This window comes from Branchiostoma belcheri, unplaced genomic scaffold, assembly GCF_001625305.1.
Source record: "Branchiostoma belcheri isolate BF01 breed outbred unplaced genomic scaffold, Haploidv18h27 scaffold330, whole genome shotgun sequence".
Lineage (NCBI taxonomy): Eukaryota > Metazoa > Chordata > Leptocardii > Amphioxiformes > Branchiostomatidae > Branchiostoma > Branchiostoma belcheri.
The window spans coordinates 104,083-131,481 of record NW_017803944.1 but is presented as its reverse complement, the minus strand read 5'-3'; the positions used below and the strand labels follow the sequence as shown (position 1 = coordinate 131,481).

General features: G+C 41.9%; 1 protein-coding gene and 1 long non-coding RNA gene across 2 annotated transcripts in view; both read right to left on the bottom strand.

The window, feature by feature from the left end:
- LOC109475319 overlaps nt 1-17,327 on the bottom strand; it is a gene marked incomplete at its 3' end in the record, with an annotated part of 24,811 nt that extends 7,484 nt beyond the window's left edge. The window contains exons 1-9 of the mRNA XM_019775930.1: nt 17,176-17,327; nt 9,125-9,246; nt 8,628-8,808; nt 5,695-5,774; nt 5,081-5,467; nt 4,591-4,707; nt 3,916-4,177; nt 2,640-2,791; nt 2,258-2,479 (exon numbers count right to left, since the gene is read on the bottom strand). Of these exons, the coding sequence (XP_019631489.1) occupies nt 2,258-2,479; nt 2,640-2,791; nt 3,916-4,177; nt 4,591-4,707; nt 5,081-5,467; nt 5,695-5,774; nt 8,628-8,808; nt 9,125-9,246; nt 17,176-17,258 (1,606 nt within the window). The remainder of the gene's footprint in view (nt 1-2,257; nt 2,480-2,639; nt 2,792-3,915; nt 4,178-4,590; nt 4,708-5,080; nt 5,468-5,694; nt 5,775-8,627; nt 8,809-9,124; nt 9,247-17,175) is intronic.
- A 7,358-nt stretch (nt 17,328-24,685) lies between these two features.
- On the bottom strand, nt 24,686-26,343 carry LOC109475321. Its single transcript, XR_002140527.1, has 3 exons — nt 26,287-26,343; nt 25,660-25,735; nt 24,686-25,372 (listed from the first exon to the last, which is right to left on the bottom strand). It is a non-coding gene; the product is annotated as an uncharacterized LOC109475321 (long non-coding RNA).
- Nucleotides 26,344-27,399: the final 1,056 nt, after the last annotated feature.

Below are 27,399 nucleotides of genomic sequence, written 5' to 3'. Positions count from 1 at the left end.
CAAACAAAGAACTATCGTCTGCAAATAAACATGGTAAGGTTTCCAGATCATTTACAATATCATTAATATATACAATAAAAAGGAGTGGACCCAACACGGAACCTTGGGGGACACCTGCGCCCACCTTCCTCCACGGAGACATTTGACCATCAAGAACAACTCTTTGAAAACGATCAGATAAATAGTTAGATAACCAGTTCAGTAGGGGTCCCTCGATACCATATTGCTGAAGTTTAAAGATCAAGCCGGCGTGCCACACCTTGTCAAATGCTCGAGAGAAATCCAAAAATACAGAGCGCACTTCTTTGCCCTTTTCAAATGCGTCTAAAATAAGGTTACATATATAGACAAGTTGAGAAACAGTAGAGTCATTTTTAACAAAACCTGACTGAAAGGCGTACAAGAGCTCATTAGTTATAAGATGATTGTAAATATGTTTATACACGATCTTCTCCAAGATTTTCGACAAGGTTGGCAACAGCGACACAGGACGATAATTTGATTTATCTCGGGGATCACCTTTTACTTAAAAATAGGAATAACATTAGCCTTTTTCCAAATGTTAGGGAAAATACCATGTGACAAAGACAGATTAAATACGTAAGCTAACTTATCCGATATCAAAGGAGTTACAAATTTAAAAAAACGATTGTCAATGTTATCATATCCGTGAGCTTTCGAGGTCTCCAGGCAATTAACATACATCTCAATTTCATCAGGGGTAGTGAGAACAGATGCTAATTTTTCATTAGTATAAAATGTAAGATAGGGGAGGGAGGCATTTGAACTATCTATTGTTGACTGTGATATAAAGAAATCATTGAAAATACAAGCTTTTTCATAAGCATCAACAATAGATTGTGCACCATATGAATTGGAAAGTGGGGGAATTGTGCTTTGTGTCTTAGGTTTGTAAAATCTTTTAATGATATGCCACCATTTCTTGGGCGCTGTAGAGGGATTTGAAAGGGACTGGGCCAAAAAAGATTCATAATCACTCTTTGCCTTAGAAATTGTATTAGTTAGTTTGTTCCGAATTTTGCGGTATGAATTCCAGGCTGACGAAGAGTTTGATAGTTTTGCGCTGTTGTGAAGCTTATCCCTCACACGCATTAAATTTCTAATATAAGAAGACATCCAAGGTTTGTCTTTAGGTTTGATAATTACGCTTTTGTGAGGAATGCAGCGATATTTCGCTTCAAGAATTAGTTCAACGAGTTTAGAGCTGGCATCATCAACTGTTCCACATCCGTATATTTCAAACCATCTGGGATCTGCCAGAGACTCTGAGAGGGAATCATAATTAATATTTTTGTAGTCCCAGATTATTCGAGAATACGGTCTTGGAACAGAGACAAAGAAATTCATATAACCAATAATGGGAGAGTGGTGGCAGCTGGACAGGGGAGACAAGATGAGAGTTTTAGAAAAGAAATTTCGACAGTCAGTAAATGTTAAGTCAATTAATGAAGGGGACTGAGATAAGTCACAGGTAGGTTCGGTAATAATTTGGTGGAGGTTTAGAAAATGTGACGCTTGATGGAGCTTCGCGCCAGCGTAGTTAATTGGGTCCAGATGCCACCATTCACTATGCTTCGCGTTAAAGTCTCCGGTAACGACGATGGCATCAGGGCGCGCTGATTGCGCCCCGATGACAGAGTCGATAAAGTGGTCAATGAAGTCATTAATTATGCAAACTTGTTGACCAGGTGGTCTGTAGTAGGCAGAAAATAAAATCTTAAAGATGCCAACCTGGAGTTCCAGCCAAATAGTTTCAGAAGATGTATCCTCAAGATCGCTTCTTCTTATACATGAGATAGCATTAGAGACATAAATGAGGACCCCACCGCCGTGCCGATTTCGGTCACGACGGATAGGTAGTTGAAAACCATCCAAGGAAATATCTTCTGACAAGATAGAATCACCAAGCCAGGATTCAGTAACAGCAACTATGTCAAGATTATAATCACACACAAGGGCTGAGATCTCATCAAGTTTGTTTCCCGCCACAATACTGTTTACATTAACATGCATGAATGTCAAACATTTACTGTTGCCGGGAGACCTCAAAAGCACAGGATTAAAGCTACCGGTAGTCATCGTCAAAGTTCACAGAACGAACTACCTGGGAAGAGGCAGGAGGGGTTGGTGCACACAGCAGTAAGAATAAATAAAGTATTGACAAACAAACAAAAAACACTAAACACAGGTTCACTAGGAAGGTAATCACATCATTTGACCATGGTATGGTTCTTACTGCAGGAAACGACGTCGCATTCCTGCTGGCTGCCATCTTCCACCAGACAAAATGGCCGCCCCAGACCGGTAGGGTTACGGCAGTAGTTGTTATCCATGTTGGCCCAGGGGTACGCGGCTGGGTAGAACCCTTCCTGCGCAGCGGACCACTTCACACACTCTCCCCCGGACTTGGCTGTACTCCGTGTGCCGCGGTAGTTCATGCCGCCACCGTGGTAGCAAACTGAGGAGGAAAAACGGCCACAAATAAGCAATTTATCCTACAGGTAAACAAATAAATGCACCTCTAAATGCATGATTGTTCTTAAATACCAGGGAATGGGAACATGCCAATTACAAATGCCACTGCCAGCGGGAAGTCATGAGTCTATTTCTCTCTTTACCTTCGCCGTTCCTTGTCGCTGGTTCAGGGTTCCAACAGCCGTGCTGTGGTGGTGGAAACAAGTCACAGGTAGGGAACCGCTTCTTCATCCGGGTATCAGCCATGTTGAGGACTTCCTCACACCACGAACGGCACGGTAGCAGTGGTTTGTTCCTAAATACACAGACAGATTTAGGAATATTGACATGAGGTTTTCTTACTTTTAAAACACACAAAAAAGAAAATGCAATTTAAGCACGAACGTTTACGTTTCATTTGGACATGAACGAACTTATTGCTAACCATACCTGTGGAATTATAAAACTTACCGATACTAATAAAGTAGCGTTTAAAACACGCCTCGGCTGCGTGATTCTCTTTTGATGTGAGTGATGATCATGATGTCTGTTTTGGTTATAGTGTGCTTGTTTAAGGATGTGGGCCAGTCATAAGTTTCTCACGAGGATTTAATAATAAACATACCCTTGAAAATAAGGGTATTCTGGCATTTATTCATAAATTATGCAAATTAGGACCCAATTTGAATAAATTATGTTAAGTGATGTTCACCTTCACAGAACTTCCAGTACGGCAAGTACTAAATTCCCAGCAATTACCACTATAACATTGTATAGTTCATATTAATTATGCAAATTAGGTATTTATTTACATAATGAATATCTGCTTAAGCTCTTGTCTTTCTCAATTACAAATTTCACAAGTGTTTCATAGCCATAATATCGAACACAGCAGATTTATAGAATTTCTTCATTAATTATGCAAATTAGATGATGATTTTCATAATTGTAATTCAATTATATCAAGCATCACTTAAACTACCTACTTACCAAAATACCAAAAATCATGACGATCCGTCAACCGCTCTTTTAGATAAAAAGAAATCATCCTGCAGTTCCATAACAAGCTGATAGGGGGCCTTTACTCGCGTGACTTCTTTCTAAGCAAAAGAGCTACCTTCCATCTAAAATTCATGACCATAGCATGTTCCGATCGCGAAATATCAAGACCAGAAGTTCCGCTGCAGTACCAAGGGAAGCCACGAGGGACCCAAAATCCTATCATTTTGGGATTTAGTCACACCCTACGAGCCCTGCAAGTATAAAACCAATCCTCCTGTCGTTCTTGAGTTATCTTGTTGACAAAATTCAATTCCCTATTGGATGCTTTACGTGGAATTCTTAGAATATTTTCAACTCAATCGCAGTACAATTCCAACGGCTCCGCCCCTCAGGCGTCGTCAAAAATCATGATCAACGTAACGAAGTATGTTTACTCACATGCACGAGGTGGCGTTGTCTGCATGACGAGACAAAGAGCAGGTAGTGTCGTTCTCTTTGGGTACAGCACATTGCGGGAAAATCACTGCAGATGCGAATTCCCGGAACTCGGGGTGTCGGTTCTGTCCGTTTGCGGACGAACTGTTGAGCAGGTCCACGAAAGAGGAATTCTGTATCTTCTCAAACGTCGTCTCACCCAGCTGATTTGGTAACATTGTAAGTCTACCGCCGAGGTTGAAATCCACAGGAATCGGCAGGCACTCTGCATATTACAAAATAGCCATGCATTAACCATTCACATTCTTTAAACATCGACAGGAGGCACTGACAAAGATGTAAAAATGATCAAATTAAGAATTCTGCCCCAAATGCAAGTTGAAACTTTTTTGCACCATCATGAAATCATCGGACTTTTACCATAATAATGATTCTATTCTTCTATTTCTATTTATTTTCTTGTTACTTTCAATTTTTTCAGCATTAAGGGCGACGACAAAACAAATATATAAATGGATGATGGGAGTTAATATTGTGAGATAAGCATGCCGGGAGCAGGAGTAAATAATGCCTAATATCAAGACCTTCTTCCATTGGAAAGAAAATTGAATCTACATGTAAGGTTATTGTACGAGAAGTGTAGGTGAGAACTAAAAGGACTTTGTGAGAGCAGCTTACCACAACCGTCCTCGTCACTCCCGTCCGAACAGTCCGTCCTCCCGTCACACCGCCTCCAGGTCAGGGTGCAGGCATGTCCGCGTCCGCACCGGAAGTACCCGAGGGGACAGCGGATCGCTGTGTAAGGAAACAGCCTGTTAGGTAGAACTGTAACATTTGCAATGTTTACCGTAACATGGTCCAGCCCAACTACTGATCTGCTAATTTTGACTTAAACATCGAGGTTCAAGTTGATAGTGACCAGCCTCTCCAGCCTATTCCGTCATAAAGTTACATACTTTATTCCAACACCATATATGGTGACCAGTCCCTGGAGGTCGGCCCTGCCACTTTGCTACATCAATTCAACCAAACACAAGGGTCATTGTAAGGCAGGCAGGACAACCGTGTGGTCCGGGTCATTGACATTAATTTGGAGTTAAAGAAGAGGAAACGGACCAAAATAATGTTACTAATTTGCGGAGGTAAAGTTGACATAATTTTGACATACCGTCCTTCAGCTGGCAGATGAAGTTGGATGCGGACGAGCACGGCGCGTCGTTCCATCCGGTCCCGAGGTGGTTGACACAGCCTTCTCCGTTACTGTTGGGTTCCCCAGGCTGCCACCCAGTCCAGTCTGCGGTTGGGCTGTATGGAGTCCCGTCTTCCCACGACCACCCTCCTTCTCCGTTCTGATTGTTCAGGCCCAACCAGAAAGGAGAGTTGGGATTCACGGCGTTCTTGAGGTCCAACAAGAAGTCGTCCACTTCTCTGTCCTTCGGCATGGCGAGGAGCCCCCCGTCCGCTGCACACACCTGTCTGGCCTGACTGTAGGTTTTGACTTGGTTGTACGCCTTGAAGCACGAATCCCCGTGTGAGGTGTAACTCACTGGACAACCTACAGAAATATCATGTCCTTTAAGCTTTGTAAAAATCAAATTCATACTATTTTAGGAAACTAGTTCATAACTGCATAGAGAACTGGTATCCTCTATCTATACAATAACTCTCAGACTCGACTTCCTCTTCTCGACAAACCAGTCACTGTTAAACTCTCCCAGTGTGGTCTCCAGACCCTGTTGCCTACAGAAAAGAGGTACAAAACCTGTCTGAATATGTACTTACCAGTGGTGGACAGGCGGATGTCGAATGGCGATGCCAGACCCTCCACCAGGACAGTCTTGGTCAAGTTTGACTTGGATAACCTGGGGGATTGAAACAGAGCAACTTATTGTGTCTGTTCAAGTATGGATATATGTATTTATGCATATGCCTAAATTATATGTACTGTGTGTGTGTGTACTGTGTGTGTGTGTACTGTGTGTGTGTGTGTGTGTGTGTGTGTGTGTGTACTGTGTGTGTGTGTGTGTGTGTGTGTGTCTGTGTACAATGATGGTTTTCGTACAATAAATCCTATCAGGGAGTTGCAGTAGTAATGATATGTTTGTTTATTTATTTCACCAGGGAAAACATCTCAAATACTGGTGTTTTTTTTATTTATCAATCTCAAGACGGCTGGATAACCCCATTCATCCTACACTGGCTGTTTTCAAGGCTGTTTTTCAGCTTGTTACAGGACAATGTTACAGTAGACATAAAAACATATAGGTCCGATGCGTCGAAAACAAAATCATGAACTAATTCTCAACGTCCTAGCCGATCCATGGTCAAAACACAAAAGTTCGAAAGTGGAGGCCAGAAGTCAGGTTTCATACGACACACGTTTTATGACTGCTTTAAACTGTGAGAGAGTTGTCTTGGTACATGTCTTAAGTCAGCTGAAAGTGTGTTGTGTCATCTGTGGGTAATCCTTAAACATAAACCATTAACTTGAAATACGATTGTAAAGAACAAGAAATAACTAAATGGTCATAAACAGGCGGAAGGGCTCGCAATTATAGTCTTTTCGTCTTCATATTTCTCAACAATAACCATTCAAAGCTCGACCAGACCTAGAAATTCCCGGCCTTGAAGCCGTATGGGCAGAAATTATGCCGCCTTCTCGTTAAAACATCTTAGTCTGTAGCATGTATCGACCCCAGCCGACAACCTCAACTTCTTCGATAAATTTGATGATTTTATGAACAACGATGTCAACGATGAGCATAAGGAGACCATTATAATTGGTAACCTAAATTGTGACTGTCTTAGAACAGACCAAGCCCGTCCAATTGGTAAGCTGAGATTTTCACGTATGCTGCACCAACTTGTAAACATCATCACTACATCGACACGAATCACTGACACACCCAGCTCTTCTATAGATGTAATCTTAACGAATGAGCAATCCAACTGTCATAACCAAGGAACATATGGAGTGGGTTGAGTGATTATGCAATGACATTTGCTTATCACAAGGCTAAAGGTCCAAAGATACAAACTAGTAACTGTAATTAATAGAAGGGACTACAAGTCTTTGGCATAGTCTCGCGCCCTCGCGAGATTAGGCAATTCCGTGAACAAGATGGACCGATAGCCATAGAAAATTTGGAGGTTAGTCACCAGTGTCGCGAATGTGCATGCGCCAATTAAAAAGGATTTGTATAAAAAGGCCAAAAGCTCAGGTAACGCAACCGATATGGCTGAATATAAGGCAATAAAAAAACAAGTAATCTACTTGTGCCGGAAGGTCAAAAGAGATCACGCTGTACACTCAATTATCAAAGGGACAGGCGGGAATGTGGAAAGCCAATCGTAATTTAATACCAAAGAAGACACCAGAAACTGTACGTATTATACATAATGGCCAGAATATCACAGACACTAAAGGAATAGTGGATTACCTTCATGTCTTCTTTCACAAAGTTGTGGGTGATTTGTATAACTCCATTTCAAATGTTCCCCACCTTACCGCTTCCCAGTTCGTTAACAAATCCACCAGCACATTTGCCTTTACTCTAATTACGGAAGAAATTGTTATAAACCAGTTGACTAAACTCAAAGTAAGGAAAGCCACTGGACTCGATAATGTGGACAATAGGCTCCTAAAAGTGGGTGCACATATTCTTGGACGCCGACTAACCAAGCTTTTCAACAAGTCAATAAGCATGAAGCCGTTCCCAAATAGACAAGCATTGCAAGCTATATACATTAGCTTATTCTTACCCCACATACAATACTGTAGTACAGTATTGGACCAGGAGGGAAGGGTCACATGGATAAACAGCAATTCATCGGGCACGTTTACCATAGAGACAAGCTAAAGCCTTGCGCACCAAAGTAGCTACTGCCCAAAAGTCCCCAAACCCCCTACTAGTAACATCACACGGGAAGAACGTGCTCTCAAAGATTTGGCCACTAATCAAGACATATTGGTTCTTCCTGCAGACAAGGGCAGATGCACAGTATTTTAACATCAAATGGGGCCTTTTATATGCAAAGAAACAAAGGTGTTTATTTCTCGGTACAAAGACCACATGGCCGAAGGCTACACTTGGAAATACATTCGTGCAATTTTGACATCCTTTTAAAGCGATCTTAGTACACAACTGCCTCCGTCCCAGAGGCGTCGCCAAAAAACAAACAATAAAAAAAAACTCTTAAACGTACATGCAGTGAAACACATCATTTGTGAGCATCCGTTCATGTTACTAAACTGTGATCAAAATATGAAGCAAAAGGTCCGTTTTCAATAGCTTCTGGACGATATAATGTACCCTATGTGGTAACGCACATCAGGTGTGGGTATTCCGTACCCAGTGTTATTTTCAACTTAGTTTACCGGAATAACTATTACACAAAGGACGACGGGATTATTTTTGCATACTGAGGTCGGGCGTGGAAGCCCTGGGGCGCTATTGGTCAATTGAGTCTACGGAACACCACCGCGAAACGATCGCTATTATTGGCCAATGGAGCCGGGGACTAAATCCGTGGTTAATACCTATCCTAATTCAGTACAAAACCAACTTGAAGGTAACCTAGATATAATCCACCTCCTACTAAACAAACATAAGTTATGTTTACAAAATAAATAATATCCTTTGATACAACATCGAGCAGAAGAACACGACATCAGCAGGGAAATGCGTACATTAATGTTTACTAGATTTTCTTACATTCCAACTTTCCCTTGCCTTGTCCTTGATGAATCAAGCCAAGAAGACGACCAGTAGACGTAGTTCTCGTCAACAGCAATTCCATACACCCACTTCCCGGATTCAGACAGCAGTTGTATATCGTTACCCAGCAGGTCTGAGCTGTACATGCGGTGTATATCAGAGTAGTACAGCCGGTCCTCTAAATGAAGGAATAACAAAGGATTTATGCACCCATCAATGTGAATACTGCGACTGTTGAGTAACACTACAGAGAGGGTAAACGTGCACGTAGATAATATCTTACACCAAGGATGTTCAATCATGATTGAACGTCATTCATTACACGTAGTACAGATTTATTTAAACCACTCCTGCCCTCATACAATACAATAAGTCAGGTAACACCGACCTACTAAATAACGCGTTTCAAAATGTTCTTTCTTGATTAATAATTCTTTTGTGTATAAATAAATAAATATATTTAGTAAATTGTTTATTGCTGTGTTGTTTCTCACCTCTATAGTCTATTGTAACGGCGCGGGGTTTAGACACGCCCGTGATGATGGTGGTTTGGTTACTGCCGTCCATCGCAGCACGGGCAATTCTGTCATTACCACCGTCCGCCCAGTACATGAGTCTGTGAAAGGAGTCAAGCAAACAAAACCTCTTATCTCCGCTAAATTTTCATACATGTTAATAAATGGTGTTTCCTTGTACAGCGTTATCAGATTATTATTATTATTACCATAAATGATATAGATTATTCATAATGACAATAAAATCCACATAATCCCTACACATCGATGCTCTCTGCCTAAAGCACACAAAATAAGAGGTCACAACAAAACAGTAACATGATATTCCAGGAGTCCGGAACACCAGATCAAGTTTTATTACCCTCGCCAAGAAGGTTGTGTTTTCAGGCGTTCGTGTGTGTGTGTCTGTAAACAATAACTCGAGAAGGCTAAAATGTATTGTCTTCATATTTGGTAGGCGGGTAGGTCTTGATGAGACCTCGGAATGATTAGTTTTTGGGCCCCTAGCGGCTTGTTGTGGTACTGCAGCGGAACTTCCGGTTTTGATATCTCATGACCTAAAGGTGATAGCTATAGGGACACGAAATTTTAAAGGTAGGTTGGGATTGTGCTGGGGAAGAAGTGACGTAAGTTTGGGCCACCTAGCGGCTTGCGCAGGAACTGCAAGGGTGGTTCTTTAAAAATACTTTATTACCTTCGCCAAGAAGGTTATGTTTTCAATAGGGATTGTTCGCCTGTTTGTCTGTTTGTTTGTGAACAGCATTACTCAAAAAGCTTTTTATGCATTGCCATGTAAATTAGTAGGTTGGTACGAAAGACAAAGACAAATTGGAAAGGGTACAGAATCAAGCTGCAAGATTCTGTATGAACAACTATGAAAGAGGTGCTAGTGTCACGGAAATGAAAAGAAACCTACAGTGGACCTCACTGGAAGACAGAAGAAAGATGTCCAGACTATGCATGATGTACAAAATGACTAATAAACTGGTGGATGTCCCAACTACTAAGTACCTAGTACCAGCCCAGAAGAGAACAAGAAATAGCCATGCATTCAAGTATCAGAGTTATCAACCAAGGATTGAGGTGTTCAAGAATTCATTCTTTCCTAGAACTATCGCAGAGTGGAACTCACTGTCACCAAGTACAGTAGGGGCATTGTCAATAGATAGCTTTAAACAATGTCTAGAGCTAGAAGTTCAAGGGTTAGGTGTAACAAGTCGATCGGTGTAATATAGCCAGCTGCCGCCGCGCCGCGTGCCTGCGAAGCTGGTGTGTTACGCCGAAAGGCGGTTGTACCGGCTATACAGATACTGATACGTCTTGATCTAAAAATGTTTAGATTTTGGGCTCCTTGGCGGCTTTTATTGGTACTGCAGCAGAACATTAGTTGAAAAATCTACGAAGGAGGATAACTCAAGAACCGGTTAACGGATCGTCGTGATTTTTGGTATGTAGGTAGCTTAAGTGATGCTTAACATAAGTATGGAAAATTATCTGGATATAATTTGTATAATGTATGAGGAAATTCTATAAATCAGCTGTATTACATTAAAGAACTATTCAAGCTTGTGATATATGTAATTGAGAATGAGTGAAACACAGGCAAATAAACACGTATTTTACACAATTAATGAGAAAATGATAGAATTACATGATGGTAACTGCCTGGAATTTCATACTTTGGGTATTTACAGTTCAGTTTTTTATTCGCACTTTAAAATGAAATGTAGCAATACAGATACAAGAAAATATAAATGAAATGTAACAGTGCAGGGAGGCCGGAAGCATAAAAATGCTTATGAGGAGGCCCCCCTTGTTTGTTTATTAGACCGATCTCCATTAGTTTGTACAGTTGCCATACATACTATTCTTCCTGGAGTCGTTGACTACAAACTACTATCATAACAACATGGTAAGGCTTAACTACAAACTACATAACCACACACAACATGCAAGTAGTACCGAGAGGTCAGAGGTCATAAAATAAAATTTAGACAAAGATTCATATTTACATATCTACATTTCTACTACCACCATTCTTGTAAGGGTTTGGAGGTGTCCACCACAGTTTTCAACCATTCCCGGATATGTTTCTTAAACGATGTAGGTGCGGATAGTCTGATGTGTTGTGGAAGTATGTTATATGATTTAGTGCAGCGGTACAGAAATGTTCGTTTGGCTGAGGCTGTTATTGGTTTTGGCAGTCTGTGCGCTAGGCGTGTATTGTGTTGGTGTGTATCATTAACTGTCTGTAATCTTTTGTAGATTGATTCTGGCTTTTTGGTTGTGAGAAGTTTCTTGAACATTGAAAGTGTTCCTGCGTACAACCTCTCTTTGACAGTGGACCAGTGTAGGCGTGTGTGCATATCGTCAATGCTAGAGCTATACTTGGCATTTAGCACCAGATTGGCTGCTTTGTTTTGGATGATCTGAAGTTTGTTAAGGTGAGATTGCGGACAGGCCGACATTATGCATGAGCAGTAGTCCAAGTGACTTGAGACAAGTGCTTGTGTTACTGTTTTTAGCGTTTCTTATGTAAGAAATTTTCTTGATCTAGTCAAAGCAGCCAGCGCACTTGCCACTTCAGATTGAACTTTCTCTGTGTGTTGAGCCCAGGTCAACTGATTGTCCAGCAACAGTCCAAGCAGTTTCGCCTGCTCAACCTGTTCTAAGCTTTTGTTACCCATTACGAGCTGAAGTTGTGGGTTTTGTTTGAGTTTGTGACGGGTGCCCATGACTATGGTCTTAGTCTTATCCAAGTTTAACACCAGCCTGTTAGCTTGGACCCAGTCCCAGATGTTTGTCAGGTCTGACTGGAGTGAGTTCCGTACTTCCGATATGTTAGGGCCTGATGCTGATGGGGTAGTGTCATCAGCGTACATTTCTACAGAACTGTGTTTTACGACTGTGGGCAGATCGTTAGTGTATAAACAAAATAGTAGAGGGCCCAGACAACTACCTTGGGTTACCCCGCTTTTGATTTCTCTGTGAGAGGAAACACTGCCGTTAACGAAAACGGCCTGTGTTCTGTTTGCCAGGTAGCTTTTAACCCAGTTAGTTGCGGAATCGACAAAGCCATAACTTTTTAGTTTGGCTAATAAGATTTCATGGTTCACAACGTCAAAAGCGGCACTAAAGTCCAAGAGGACAGCGCCAACAAGGTTACCTTTATCTATCTCTTCTAACCACCTGTCGGACATTTGTACCAGAGCACTCGCTGTAGAGTGCTGAAGTTTGTACGCATTCTGGTTGTCAGACAGGATTGCGTTGGAAACAAGGTAAGACTGAATTTGACTGTTACAAATCCTTTCCATCATTTTGCTCAGTGTAGGTAGAAGACTTATCGGACGACTGTTAGGACCGTTTAGTGGAAGGGCTTTGTTTTTGATGAGGGGTAGTATCTTGGCCATTTTCCACTGAGTGGGGAAAATTCCCTGTTTTATGGACAATGTGTAACTCAGGGGTATTGCTATGTAGTCAGCTGAACTTCTTAATAATGTATTGTCTATGTTGTCAACCCCCATCGACGTACTAAGTGGAAGCGAGGTTAACAGCTTACGCACATGACTCACTGTAACTTCGTGAAAAGAGAATGTACAGTTTTTTGATGACATGATGTGTTCCTCAATCGGTGCTGTTACTGTGGCTATATCAATGTGATCACCTTGTGTGAGTCGCGTTACCTTGTTTACAAAATAGTCGTTAAAGTGTTCAGCAATCTCCCTTGGTTTTGTCAGAATATTACCATTTACTTCAATACATGTCGGCGTTCTACGTGTGTTCCTGCCTAATATTCCATTGATTACGCTCCACAGCTGTTGTGTGTTTCTGTCTCTACTGTGACCTTCGAGCAGTTTGTTGTAATGTGCTTTCTTCTTCTTTCTGTTAATTCCGACTACCACATTTCTCAGACGCCTGTACACCTCGAAGTCGGACGCGAGACCTGATGCCTGTGCTTCACGATTAGCATCGTCCCTCTGCATGTCTCATCAGATCTCGGAGGCCCTCGTCGACCCACTGGGCCGGTGAGGCCCTCACTGATATTTTTCGGACAGGGGCGTGCTGGTCTGCTACCTGTGTGAACAGTGCCATAAAACAACTAGTCTTCGCTAGTTACGAGGTGCCAGGGTACTAGTGCAATGTCATGTGCAAAAGTCTCAGGGTCAAACTTGCTGTATGAGCGTTTGAGCGTAATTGTGGGTTGTCTTTTTGGAACTTTAGTTTTCCGTGTGGTGTGGATCAAGTTATGGTCTGTGTATCCTAAGGGAACTGATTTTGTGTTTGTAAACTTATCAGACCTGTTGGAAAATATAAGATCTATACAAGTTCTAGTTGCGCTGTCATTAGATGCCTGAGCTATTCTAGTCGCTTGCTTGACCATCTGGTGTAAGTTCAGTGCGGATGATTCCAACAGGAGTCTACCTCGGAGGGGGCAGCTAATGTCCGTCCAATTGATGTTATAATCACCCAATACTATAACCTCTCGATCACCCCGCGTAGCCATATCAAACATTTGTGTGATTTTATGTAAATAGTCTATTTTAGCGCTTGGTGGTCTGTATATGCAGCCTACAAGAATGGGTTTAGCATATGGAAGGTGTATCTCTACCCACAGTGCTTCTATGTCCGGAATTTCTAAGTCGGGTTTGTGTTTGTATGGAATGCAATCTTTAATGTACAGAGCGACACAACCCCTCCCTTATTAGTGCGGTCCCTTCTTACTAAGACATAATCTGCAACTACCAGCGTGCCGTTGGATATTCCATTATCAAGGTTGGGTTCTGAATCACTAAAATGTGAAGATTGTTGATGCTTAGTAACTCAGCTATTTCATGCACTTTGTTCCTTAGACTATTTACATTAACATGTCCAACATGCAGTCCTTTACTGGCCAGGCCTAGGTCAATCGGTCCAGGGTTTACGTGGATATCGCCAGACAACAGCAGGATGAGTGTCGCCAGTAGTGATGACATGCTAGTTGAACTTGAAGTCCGATTCGAGGATTTACATGACGGATTCTCTCCCTTCAGCGTGATGTTGCTGACAGCGTAGATCCCAGACAGGCCGAGCGCCGCGGGATGTTCAGGTGCACACTGCCAGCTGCGTGTTGATAGAGTTAATCTGTCCTCGATTTGCAGCAAATCCTTTGGATGACGCGTTTTTGGTACTAAAGCAACAACTACCACAGCTACCAACAGTGTGTAGCATTTAACAATAGTTAACACAGTTTTTAAAAACGCCATAACGACTCCAGAAAGTTAGTAATACATAAATATCATACATACAAAGAATTCATTAACCTAATTAACTACTCGCCTATTTGGAGCCAATTCGGATTTTCTATGTCCAGTTCAAATCTGTACAATATTTCCTACATGTCCTACTTGTTTATATCGTTTTATACTTCATGCAACAACATATATCCAAGCTCTTGCTACTGCTCAAGTAACATGAAATATATGACGACAGTATATCGCTAAAACGCTCGCGCCAGAAGACACCTTCCTTGTTGATTACGCCACAACCATTCAAGCGGGTTTTGCTGGCTTATTTTCGCAGAGAATTCGCAGTTTTTGAAGAAAATTTGATCAGTAACATAAACGGTATTCTTGGGCCAACTCAAGGAACAGAAAATAAAAGTCAAACCAAAAAGAATACTTGCGCAGGGGAAAAGATTTCAGGAGCTCTACAGAAGGTGTCTGTTCGCGGCGGATGACCTCTGACCTCTTCATAACGTGACACTTCATAACGTGATTAACAATTCAAATAATCGGATAAATAAGAAATAACTTAGGTAATGTGTAAATGAAACAAAACAATAAAATACAATACGATACAATACTATCTACCATAATGAAAAGTAGTAATGAAAAGTAGTAAACAAGGAAACTTAAACAAAAATTAAGAATGTGTGGGGTTATTTATGAAAGCTACTTTAGTATGATTTTTGAAAATGGTGACGGAGGGACTAATTTGTAAAGTTCTACTTAGGTTGTTCCAAATTGTTGGGCCTCTGTAAGTGATTGTAAATTGACGAAGATTCGATTTCGCATTGGATGGCCTTTGAAAGTTAAGTAAAGGTGAACATCATTAACTGATTCAAATAAGGACCTCATTTGGATAATTTATGACGAAATAATAGAATGGATTTCTTTGTTAAGGCTGTCGTTGGGTGGAGAATATGATCAACTGATATAATTCATGCAAATGAGGAGCATATTTGCATAATCAGGAGGAATAATCTTTATCAGTCATAAAGATTAACCTCATTTGGCGAATGTATGAGATCGTGGAAGTCTAGTTACCAGTAGGATGTTAATTAACGTTTGCACTATGACGTATTTAAAACGATGGACTGGTTGAAATGCAGTTACAAACGTTAACACACACAGCCCTGTACCCATTTATGTAAAATGCCTGTTTGCCTTCGACAGAAGGCAGTGAAATCGTTTTTGCACTGTTTTGCAGATTATGCACGATAAAGTTTGAAGGCATGGTCCGTGGTTCACGATTTTTGGCAGGCAGGTTGTCTTAGTGATGGGCATTGTGATGACCAGAAATGGGCTTCGTGGGGGGGGGGTTCTTACGTGACTGGAGCTGACCTTTTGTGTTTGCGTTTTTTGTTGTTCTAATCATTTCCAGGTCTCATCAAGACCTACCCACCTACCAAATATCAAGATCATCCATATCTAAGCTTTCTCAAGTTATGCTGTTGACAGACGATAGGCTATTAAAAAACTCATCTGGGGACCTCCAACTCCCAAGTCATCCGCTACTGGATACCGCAATGGAGATCACAAGTATTTAGAGGTCAATAACAGCTAAAACCATGAAAAATGTCACACTTTTTGGCCATATTTCAAAAATATACATTCTTCTGTCCTTCTTACCAGAAAACTGGGCCTTTCTGAGCAAAATTTGCCTAAGAAAAAAATTATCTAAAAAAGAAGTACCAAAATAAATTGTAGGGTACAGTAGGGTGCACTTCACAAATACGAAAATCGAATATGTTTGAGAAGAAGGCACAAACCACAAAATATCTAGAAACCAAAAAATCCTGTCGGCGTATCTGCTCGTAACGTACACTTTGAAATCGCCCTCTACGGACGTGACCTGAACTGCAGCCGACTCACCCGGAAAGCCAGTTGCGTAATACGGCGCATTTATACACGAACTGCAAAACCTTCACAATTCAAATCATACAGTCTCAAACCCGATACATTCCTACACCACACAGCACAATTTACGTCTGGCTGACGCTCTTATCAGGCTTTCTACCCAGCCTTCAAGAATATTCGCTGTACTACTTTCTATACCCGCGTCACAGACCCCCGGGGGTCGCCCATTAATACTGTGTGCTGCTACCTTACAGCATTGCTAGCTCTGTTCTTTGGGCATAGCAAAAAAGACCAATTTTACACAATTTTATAGTGGTGTATGCCAAACTATGTCTTAAGTTCATTTGGCATTTGCCTAAGACACATCTATAACAAATTTCAGGTCATTTGGTATTAATACTAAAAGCATTTTGTCTGGAAAGAGCAGAAAAAAAACTTATTTTACACAAATTCAAAGTAGTGTTTACCAAAAATGTGAGTATAGCTCTTTGGGCATACGTCAAAGGCACTCCTATACCAAATTTTAGGTAATTTTGTTGTAATATTAGGTCACAGGAGCCAAAAATGTACATTTTTCGTCTGAAAATAGCAGAAAAGACCTGTTTCACACCATTTTCCCCAAGTGATGTATGCCAAAGCTACAAAATGTCATTCTTTGAGCATATGCTCAAGGCACCCCTGTACCAAATGACGAATTCTACATTCCGTATTTCCGTAGAAAGACATGGTACAGGCTAGGTAAATAGTACATGTGTGTTGCTTCGTTCACAAAAAGACTCTCTGAGGACTATAACTACGATAATCATCTCCAAAAAGCCTACACTATACACACACACAACACCCACCAAAACAATATCACACTGTCGAAGGCAAGAGCCCTCCAAACTCTAGTTTTGAATGTATTTTACTCACTTATTCCTGGGGTCCAGGACCAGGTCATAAGGACGGCTGACGGCTGGTGACGTCAGAAGTGTTCTAGTTGACGATCCATCCATCTTTGCTACAGAGATGGTGTTTTCATCATAATCAGTCCAGTAGATATCCCCTCTAGCGTGGTCCAACGCCAGGCCGCGGACAGCTGCATAAAAAAGTGTGGACGTTTTGTAGAATAAATATGTTTGAAAATGCACACGTCAAGAAGATTTTGATATACATACATGTACTATATAATAGAAAATTCTTATATACGGAACAGTTCACGACAACATCGCAGTAAACACAGTAAGATTCCCCAATAATGCCGGGGTCACACCAATAAACGTGTCGTTATTACAAATAGGCTCCCAGTCCAACCTGAGATATCCTTAACATGTCACAGACAAAACAACCAGTCTAAAATATCCCGATAAGGTTTCTAGCGGGAAGCCATGTTCACAGTTACTTATTCCAGCTTCCTATTTGGAATAACGACCTGTTTTGGATTCAAAATCTCAAATCTGAATTCTTTGAATAAAATATATTTATAAATGCAAAACAAAACACAGATGTGAAAAAACAACAACACAGAACTGTATAACTTTTCAGCCATTGTCTTAAACCACATTTGGTTGACAGATGGGATCCGTCCATACCACTGCTTTGATTGTAAAATTACACAATTATAAGTATCATAGTTTAATCACAGTAAAAACAAGCATTGTTGAGATGTAAAGTTTGGAACGAAAGAAAAAAACAGGTACTACGAAGCCTCCACCAGTATTTTAGATTTTCCTAATCAGTTATACAAATGATTCTCCGATTGACTTTTCCAGAGGAACACCGTAAGCACCGCTACCTGTTCTATTTAGAATCTTTGTCGGGTCAGCCAGTGTGTGTGTGTGTGTGTGTGTGTGTGTGTGTGTGTGTGTGTGCGCGCGCGCGCATGTGTGTATGTGTGCGCGGTTCTCGTATTTCTGACGGACGGACGACACAGTGTGTGCGTGTCTGTGTGCATGCGGTCCTCGTCATGCTGACAGATGAACGACAAAGTGTGTGAAAGTGTGTGTGTGTGTGTGTTTGTGTGTGTGAGTGTGTGAGTTTGTGTGTGTGTGAGTGTCTGTGTGTTTGCGTGCGGTCCTCGTCATGCAGACAGATGAACGACAAAGTGTGTGTGTGTCTGTGTGTGTGTGTGTGTCTGTGTGTGTGTGTGTGTGTATGTGTGTTTGTCCTGAGGACACACCCTACTACAGAGGGATGACAACGCGGTCCTCGTCAACCTGACGGACGAATGACTATGTGTTTGTGAGTGAGTTTCTGTGTGTGTGTGTGTGTGTGAGAGAGAGAGAGAGAGAGAGAGAGAGAGAGAGAGTGAGTGTCTGTGTGTTTGCGTGCGGTCCTAGTCATGCAGACAGATGAACGACATAGTGTGTTTGTGTGTGTGTGTGGGGTGTTTGTGGGTGGGTGAGGGTGTGTGTGCACGTGTGTGTGTGTGTGTGTGTGTGTGTGTGTGTGTGTGCGTGCGTGCGTGCGTGCGCGCGCGCGTGTGTGTGTGTTGTGTGTGTGTGTATCTAAATGTTAAATAACGAAATTAGCCGGGTCCTTACATATGCTTGAGGACTATTCTGATACATATCTTCTTTGTAAGACCATACATTATCATGTAGTGTTGCGTTTTGTAATAGTTGTCTCCAATTTCCATAAAAAACATGATAATATGATATTTTAACTCACTGCTGATGTCTAAGATGGTCTCCCTGCCACTTCCATCACGACGAGCCCGGTGGATTTTCTCGTTCCGTTTATCTGCCCAGTACACGTAGTCCGTGAGCGCGTCGTGGTCCAGGGCGGCGGGCTGACCTACATCTCCGAGCGGAAGCGTGGTGTTCGAACCGGAAGTGATGTTAACTTGAAGAATGATTTTTCCATTCCTGTCAGCTACCAATAGGAATGGCTCACCGATGTTACTGGAGCCGGGGTCTCCTAAGGTGGAGAAAATATCCAGAGTATTAAAAAACAGATTTTTTCAAACGATCATGTCATGTCTTGAATTATCATCTTCTTTCGTACTTTCAAAAACTATTTGCTCATTTATAACGATCGCCAGGCAAAAGGAAGTGAAATATGGCGTGGCATTACGGTGATTTATTGCCACTATTTGGAACTCCGACCCGGAACCTTCCGATCTCCGCCAGGCAGATTCACAATGGAGCAATTAGAAGACTATCGTATTTTCAGACATCGCTTTTCTCAAAACAGTTATAACGGAAAAAAAATCTGCTCTGGACTTTAGCTATGGACATGTGTTGTTTTCGTGGTTTCGCTGCTGCATACTTGCAGAAAACGTTCTTAAAAGTTGGTATCGATGACGTCACGCAGTAACGTCACCTGTTCCCCTGGGAAAAAAAGCATGGGTCGCGTTTTTGGCTCGTCACTTTAAAGTGAAAGGAATAATATGTCGGATTTTGGTCTTGAATGATAGACTGATGATAGAATGATAAAATGATGAGTTGGCACTTCCCGAATTAATGTAGTTTGCCATACATTGTACCATGTGCAATTGCCGTGCAATAAAGTTCTTTCGTTTACGTCCGCCATCTTGAATTTATATAATCCGGGTGCTGATTGGCTTGTGCCAAATAAGGCAAGCTCATTAATATGTAGGGCCACGTCACTCTGGAGTAAGTTTGTGTGGCCAGAATGGCAGGGTCGGTTGCAGAGGTATAGAATACCGCGCCACCGACCCTGCCTCGGGAGGATGAGTAAGCACAATGCTACAGAACTGTGTGGAACACTGAATTCTTACGCAGGAGCAAAACACAACCTTGTTGATGCTGTCGTAGCTAGGAGCGAGCAGTTATAAAAAGCGCTACAAAGACGTGTGGAGTACTTACTAGGCTATCTCTGCACACCAACCAAAGAAAAGAAGACCGTGATAGCAAAGAGCCTTAATCCGATCAGGTTTCAAACTAGGAATATTAAGTTTCGCCTGAAGTGGACTTAAAGAAATGTAATTTGGGCATAAAAACTCTAAAAGTATATATAAGTCAGGTTCAGAGGTCGTCTGACATCATAAAACGCAGCACTGTTTGAAAAGTCAGATTTCCTCAGGTTTCCAAGCTTGGACACGTTGGTGAAACCTGACGCGTCCTTGTCGTGTACTCGAGAAACCAAAGTACCAAACTCAATACCTACTGCAAAATCAAACACAATTCGGTCGGGAAAACTATCTCTTATCAATCCGAAACAAATCATTGAAAACAGCATAACAAAACTTAGGATTAGTGCCCACTCTCTGGAAAATGGAAAAAGGGTAGCTACAGTAACACACCAGCCAATGAGAGACTGTGTCCCACATGCCATAAAGACGTTGAAATAGAATTCTATTTCATTGTCCAACTTAGGATGTTTAACACTCAGAGGTATTGCAGTATATTGCATGTAAGAACGATATAACGCTACCTCATACAAAGACAGATATTCAATATACTGATATTCAATGCCCTGTCAATATATCCACTTATGTGGGCCAATTTATATACAATTCGCTGACAAAACGAGATAATGTAATTTATTTCTATGCAATACCATATTATTGTCAGAAGAGTTAGATTAGTATCATTATTTATTTATTGTTTATTTCAGGCTTAATGGCCCATAGCACAGGCACACAACATTACACAAACACATCTAAAATAAAACATCTTAGTGAGTACAAATAGATTAGTGTTTTTATTGTTATATATTAAAGTAGATCAGCTTCTTAGAAAAGTTAGAACGGTCAACTCCTAGAATGTTAAATATTGTTAATTTAACATCACCAACTTTGTATGTAACTTTGTCAGACGTTGTACCCGTTACAATTGTCGTGCAATAAACTTCTCTTTGTCCAATGTCGGAAACTCGCGCACACAATGGGACTCGCGAAGTGTACAAGGTTTCCCACTGTCGGAAACGTCCCGTGTACTGACTAATTATCGTCACAATCCCATATCCCAAGAGGATGCCGCAAGTCCTATATCCCTTGCTTAGATGAAGACAGCAAAGAGCTCTATGAGGAGTATACAAAGGCATATGAAGCCGACCCATTTGCTGAGGAAACAATAGCACTGGGAGAGTCCCTGTTGGCTTCAGTCACGGAAGGACGTAGACAGCGGTGGAAGGAACTCATCACCAGCGTTGACATGACCCAGAATAGTAAGAAAGCCTGGTCCACGATTAAGAAACTGAACTCTGACAAGAACCCGCAAGCAAGACTGGCTGCTGTGACACCCAATGAAGTAGCTAAGCAACTTCTCTTGAATGGAAAGCCTCTGAACAAAGAAAGAGGTCACCTGAAGAGGATGAAAGAGGAGATGGAGAAAGTGATGCTGGAAAGTGAGGATGTCTTTGAAAACTTCACCATCACGGAGCTTAATGCCGCCATCAAACTCTTGAAACCTGGGAAAGCTGCAGGCCTGGATGGCATCACGACCGAAGTCATAAGGCACTTTGGCGTCAAAACCAAGGCCTGGCTGCTACAGATGTTCAACAGTTGTGCCAAAAACTTGACAATCCCCAAGATCTGGCGGAAAGCTAAGGTGGTTGCCCTACTGAAGCCCAATAAGGACCCCTGCCAAGCCAAAAGCTACCGCCCATGCAGTATCATTGCTCTGCATACTTTTTAAGTTATACGAGAGAATGTTACTCGCGCGTATTGGTCCCACAATAGAAGAGCAACTATCTCCTGACCAATGTGGCTTCAGGCCAGGAAGATCCTGCTGTGGGCAAGTTCTTAACCTTACCCAATTTATTGAGGATGGTTTCGAAACTGGTCAAGTCACAGGAGTGGTCTTTGTGGATCTGACTGCTGCCTACGACACTGTCAACCACAGGCTGCTACTACTAAAACTGGCTAGAATGGTTAGAAATTCCAGCACTGTCCGGATAATCAAGTCATTGCTGGAAAACCGACGGTTCTTTGTTGAGATGGATGGGAAAATGAGCCGCTGGCGATCACAGTCAAATGGTCTCCCCCAGGGCTCAGTGCTGGCACCAACCTTGTTTAACGTATACACAAATGATATTCCCCAGTTTCAGAACATCCGCCGGTTCATATATGCCGATGACCTTGGACTGGGCACCCAACATAAGTCTTTTAGTGTAGTGGAGCAAAGACTCACGGCTGCTCTGAATAGCCTCTCGGACTACTACGAAAGCAACTTCCTCAACGCTAACCCAGCCAAGACTCAAGTGTGTGCGTTCCATCTGAACAACCACCAGGCCCAGCGGCAGCTGGACATTACGTGGAATGGCAAGAAGCTATATAATGACAAGATTCCTGTCTACCTTGGTGTAACCTTGGACAGAACTCTCTCATACAGAGAGCATGTAAGGAAACTGAAGGAGAAGGTTGCCTCAAGAAACAACCTCCTCAACAACCTGACAACACTCAACTGGGGAGCTGATGCCAACACCTTACGCTCAACGGCCCTGGCATTATGCTACTCCGCAGCGGAATACTGCTCTCCCGTCTGGGAAAGGTCTTGCCATGCAGGGAAAGTGGATGCTGAACTCAATACCTCCTGCCGTATCATCACAGGAGTGCTGAAACCCACACCTCTACCTGCACTGTACAGACTAGCAGGTATTGCACCACCTCCCATCCGTAGAGAGGTTCACGCTAGGAGTCAGAAGTTCCAACAGGAACAAGATCCAAGACACCCTCTCCACCATTACAGAGACATCAGCAGAAGACTTAAGTCCAGGAGGAGTTTTATGGTCGTACAGAATCTGAACCCTAAGGACTCTGTCACGTTCCGACTGGACCAGTGGAGAACTACAGACCCTTCTCCTCCAAACGAACCTCTACAGAGCCCATGTGAGTCTCTACCTCATGGTACCCATTTGCCTAGAAGGAAATGGGCCGCTCTGAACAGAGCTAGGTGTGGAGTGGGCAGGACCAGAGACAATCTGTTAAAATGGGGACGGGTGAGCTCAGCTGACTGCCCATGTGGACACCCTACCCAAACCATGCAACACATCCTACAGGACTGCGAGCTTGGACCATCTGCCACCAAACGAGACCTGTATGATGCTAACCAGGAAGCCCTGGACTGGCTGGAGCAGTGGGCCGATAAGATATGATGATGATGATCGTCACAATGGAAAGCTGAGAAGTACCTTTATATTTATAAAAGTTATATGTGGCAGTATCCATCCTAAGAAAAAAGGATACGCAATCTATACAAGCAGTTTACTTGGGTTTGTTTACACATGCTGTCCGGTTCTTACCACATCGGAAAGGGGACTTTGCGAATCTGGACTCATACAGGACAGAATATTTTGCGTCCATACCAGGCTAAACCCCGCTAAAAAATCTAGCAGGATATGCTAAGCTTGTATGCCAGTTGGGGTCTTAGTGTATCCCGAAGTTTATACTGGTAATATTTTGTGTACATGGCCCTAGGGAATGGATATACGTATACACTAAACATAATTATGACTCCCCTTTCCCCTATTGTGAATTTTCTGGTAGAAATGGCGTGATCCCCTGATACATTTTGGTGCCCTATCTACCTGTCTATGTGCTCAGGCCAGGATATTGCCCCTTGCTCCCCCTAATCTGTAGCAATTGGCAGGATTAGTGCCTGGAATAACCGGATCTTCAGGTGTTTACTAATGACCCTACGGTTCCAGACTGTTTTTCTGAGTTTACCAAATGCTGAGGCAGCAAGCGCTATCCTCCTCTTAATGTCACTTGTCGTGCTGGTGTGTGTACAACCCTAGAAGTTAATCTAGCCCCTACCTGCAGTGAACATCACCAGTAGCTGACCATAGCCGTGAAAAATGTGCCGCCATTTCACCACACCCGCGCGCGACTGGGTGGATAGTTCGTCGCTTTCCGCCGATAGGACTGAGAAGACGCTCCCGTATGTAGTCACGGAAATATTTCTTCCAAAAACATCTACTGCACACAGTGGGTCTTCTCACATGCTACGTCACTCTAACAGAGTTTTAGAGTATAATTCGTCTTGCAACGGTCACGAAGAATACAGGGAACTACCTGGGCACAGTACTGGTACAATGTGCAAACACGCGGTAAAATACCATCAGATATTAAAGGGTAATTATTTTCACCACTAATATGATTGCTATCTTGCATTCATTCCCTTGGGGCTTTAGTTAACAATGCCTGGGATTAAATATGATTACGCCTACCAATTTTCTATAGTGGACCTGCTATAGCGCCACCAGAGCAATTGTGGCTTGTGGCATGAGACATGCAGTAGTCTGTACAGTGTTTCTACGATATTTATTTTATTTATTTATTTCAGCTTCATTACAAAGTATGTAATTGGACAGGGGGAACAGGTCTAGCCTTTGTCTTAGCCCCCTGTCCAAATTAAAAACATAATAAAAATGAAAAGCACAATTAAAGCAACACTTATGCAAACATGCACAGATAAAACAAGAAACAGTCACAACCAATGACAAACAAATAAATACATGACCACGGACACATAAATAATAAATGAACAAATGATAATAGTGACAATAACAACGCTAATAATAATGATAAGAAAACAAATAGCGGAGTCTAAGAACATAGGGTATGCCAGGTGTAAATGTTATCAGGATCAAATATGTCGGACAGAAGGTGATGATAGTGACTGAGGACGAACTTTCTAAAGGTAAAAAATGAGACGTTTGGACTTGTTTTAAGAGACCTGGTGTTAACTGGTTACATGGCGATACATGTACTTCAAATAAGTTCTCTAGATTTAATGACGACCAAGATGTCTCAGCTGTTTGTCGATACAGGCTTCTGCAACTCCAGCCAAACGTTTCCCTTATATTGGGCATGGTAAAACTTCAAGTCAGATTGATTCCTGGGAATTTTTTTATAACTTAACTATGTGATGATGGTGATGTTTTGTGTAAGGGATTTTATTCATTTGTGCGAGTGTTTGTGTCAGTATTGCTTTTTTTATTCTTGGATTTTTTTGCTTTCACGGTGCTGCTAGCCTGGGTGCCATCCGAATTTGCCCGTAGCCGTTACAAATTCGGATGGCACCCAGGCTACGATGCTGCTGCATTCAATGCTTATTTTTCTTGCGTGAAAAACTTGCATGCACACCCCGATCCTTCCACAACTTGGCGTCGTGAATTCCTGCTGTAGTCTGCATCTCAGGATGGACTTGGCGAAGTTTACCTGTGGTCAGCAAGAGATAACAGAACATAAATTAATCTGTGCCAACCTTTCCCTAGCTTTGCTCTTAAATTAACAAGATTTAGGGTCATGTTTTTAGAAATAAATGTAAATATGCAAAGCATGTGAGTCAATAAATTTTACAGAATGCAATGATGCGCACATCAAACTAAACAAAGGTTGAAAGTCATATGTATGTTCATTCATCAAGAACGATGCTACAGTACAATAACACATGAACTACATGTTCTCAGATCAGCAGAAACGGCATATATAATGTGTGGACTTACCGCTGTTTTTGTCCTTCTGTAAACGGTACTGTTAGTCCATCTTGTCAGTGAATGTCGAGTGAATGAGGGGCACTCGCTGCGGGCACACAGAGAGAAAGATAATGAATAAATTTATGCCACTTCTGCCTTTCAAGAGACTCTAGAGGAACACCGATTGGAATCTCTGCCGGTAGATTTTCTGATCGGAGTCTCAGCTGTTACAATCATTACATTTTACTGTACAGAAATACATGCTATTTAGGTTTTACGACAATCACAAACTATTTAATTATACCGGCAGCTACCAGCAATTTGATTGAATGTTTAACATTTAGGATATGTTATTAAGTCATAGCAATAGACTTCTTCCAGATTGGAGTTTCTACCCAGCCTCAGGTACTGTTGTAGAGAATTTGTCCTGAGAAAAGGCTGCAGGACTCAGGGCCTGATGTAGGATAGGAAAATACTGGCACGTTGTTGATATAATAATCAATCTGGACAGGTAAGTCTTATCAGAGGGGAGAGGATATTACTTGTAGGTAAGGGCGGAAAATCCTGGAGGAACATGTAAGGTGGTTAAAACTTTACGTAAACAAAATTCCGACGCCACTTACATGATAAAAGATAACAGGTGTTTGTCCATCTCACCAGTGAATTCCTTCTGTAGCCCGGGAGTGGGTATGGGCATGGCGTAGCTCACCTGCGGGACAAAGAGAGAAAAAGACAAGAATAAACTGAAGCCGTTCCCAGAGAAACAAATAGGATTGGCTTCCATTTGCAAATATATGTCAGGATAGACACCCCGGAAACTCACGGTGGAACATGTCAAGTTGCTGAAACTTTACGTAAACAAAATTATGACCTACACTAAAATGATGAAAGATAACAGGTGTGGTAAAGCAACTTAAGAATACGTACTTGCTTAGTGCCCATCAATATGTCATAATGATCAATTAGATCAGTAATAACATTGAAAGTAGGCCGCGTGGGCGACGGCGTATGCCGACACAAAAGCATATAAGGGGGCACACCCCAGTTTATGTTGGGTCACAATTTGATTCTGCACACCCTCAACTCTATTTCAGGAAATAATTCTTAAGCCGAAACACTGTTTGCAAATGAAGGACATCCCTCTAGCTACGAGACCAATAGCTCGTCAGCTCGCCAAACAACTAGCCTAATGAGCCCCCGTAAAGCAAAATAAAGTCTCGAACTCACAAAATAACTAGAGCAAACAAGCGACTACGGCATCAATAGCATGTGACAATTCAGAACGTCAATACAACAAAAAAAGACCGTTCGACGGAAATCAATGACCTAAAAAACATTAAATGCCTTGCGACACAATGCATCTTCATATCCCCTTCACTTCCCATGGTCCCCTCAACTTTCTGTACTGTGCCGCGGCCATCGAATTCGTGAACACCATGCTTTTGTAATGGAAGTATATAAAGAAATAAAAAAAATGGCTAATACCACTGAATAATATAATGATAGTGATAAATGAAAGGTTCATTTAACTTCAGCGTAAGCCATGACCAACCGAGATTTTAGAAATCTACATGTATAGAGACCAAGCGGCGGTGCTAAACAACCCAATCCACATCCAAAACAAAGACGAAGGAAGTTTCTGCTAGATTTCTAACCAGTTGGATTGTACATATTCTTACAAAATTATTTAGTGCGGTTTCATGTTAAAAATTGCCGGGCGAAATGTGTAAATAAGTTGACCATATCCTCCTCACATTATGAAAAGAAAAT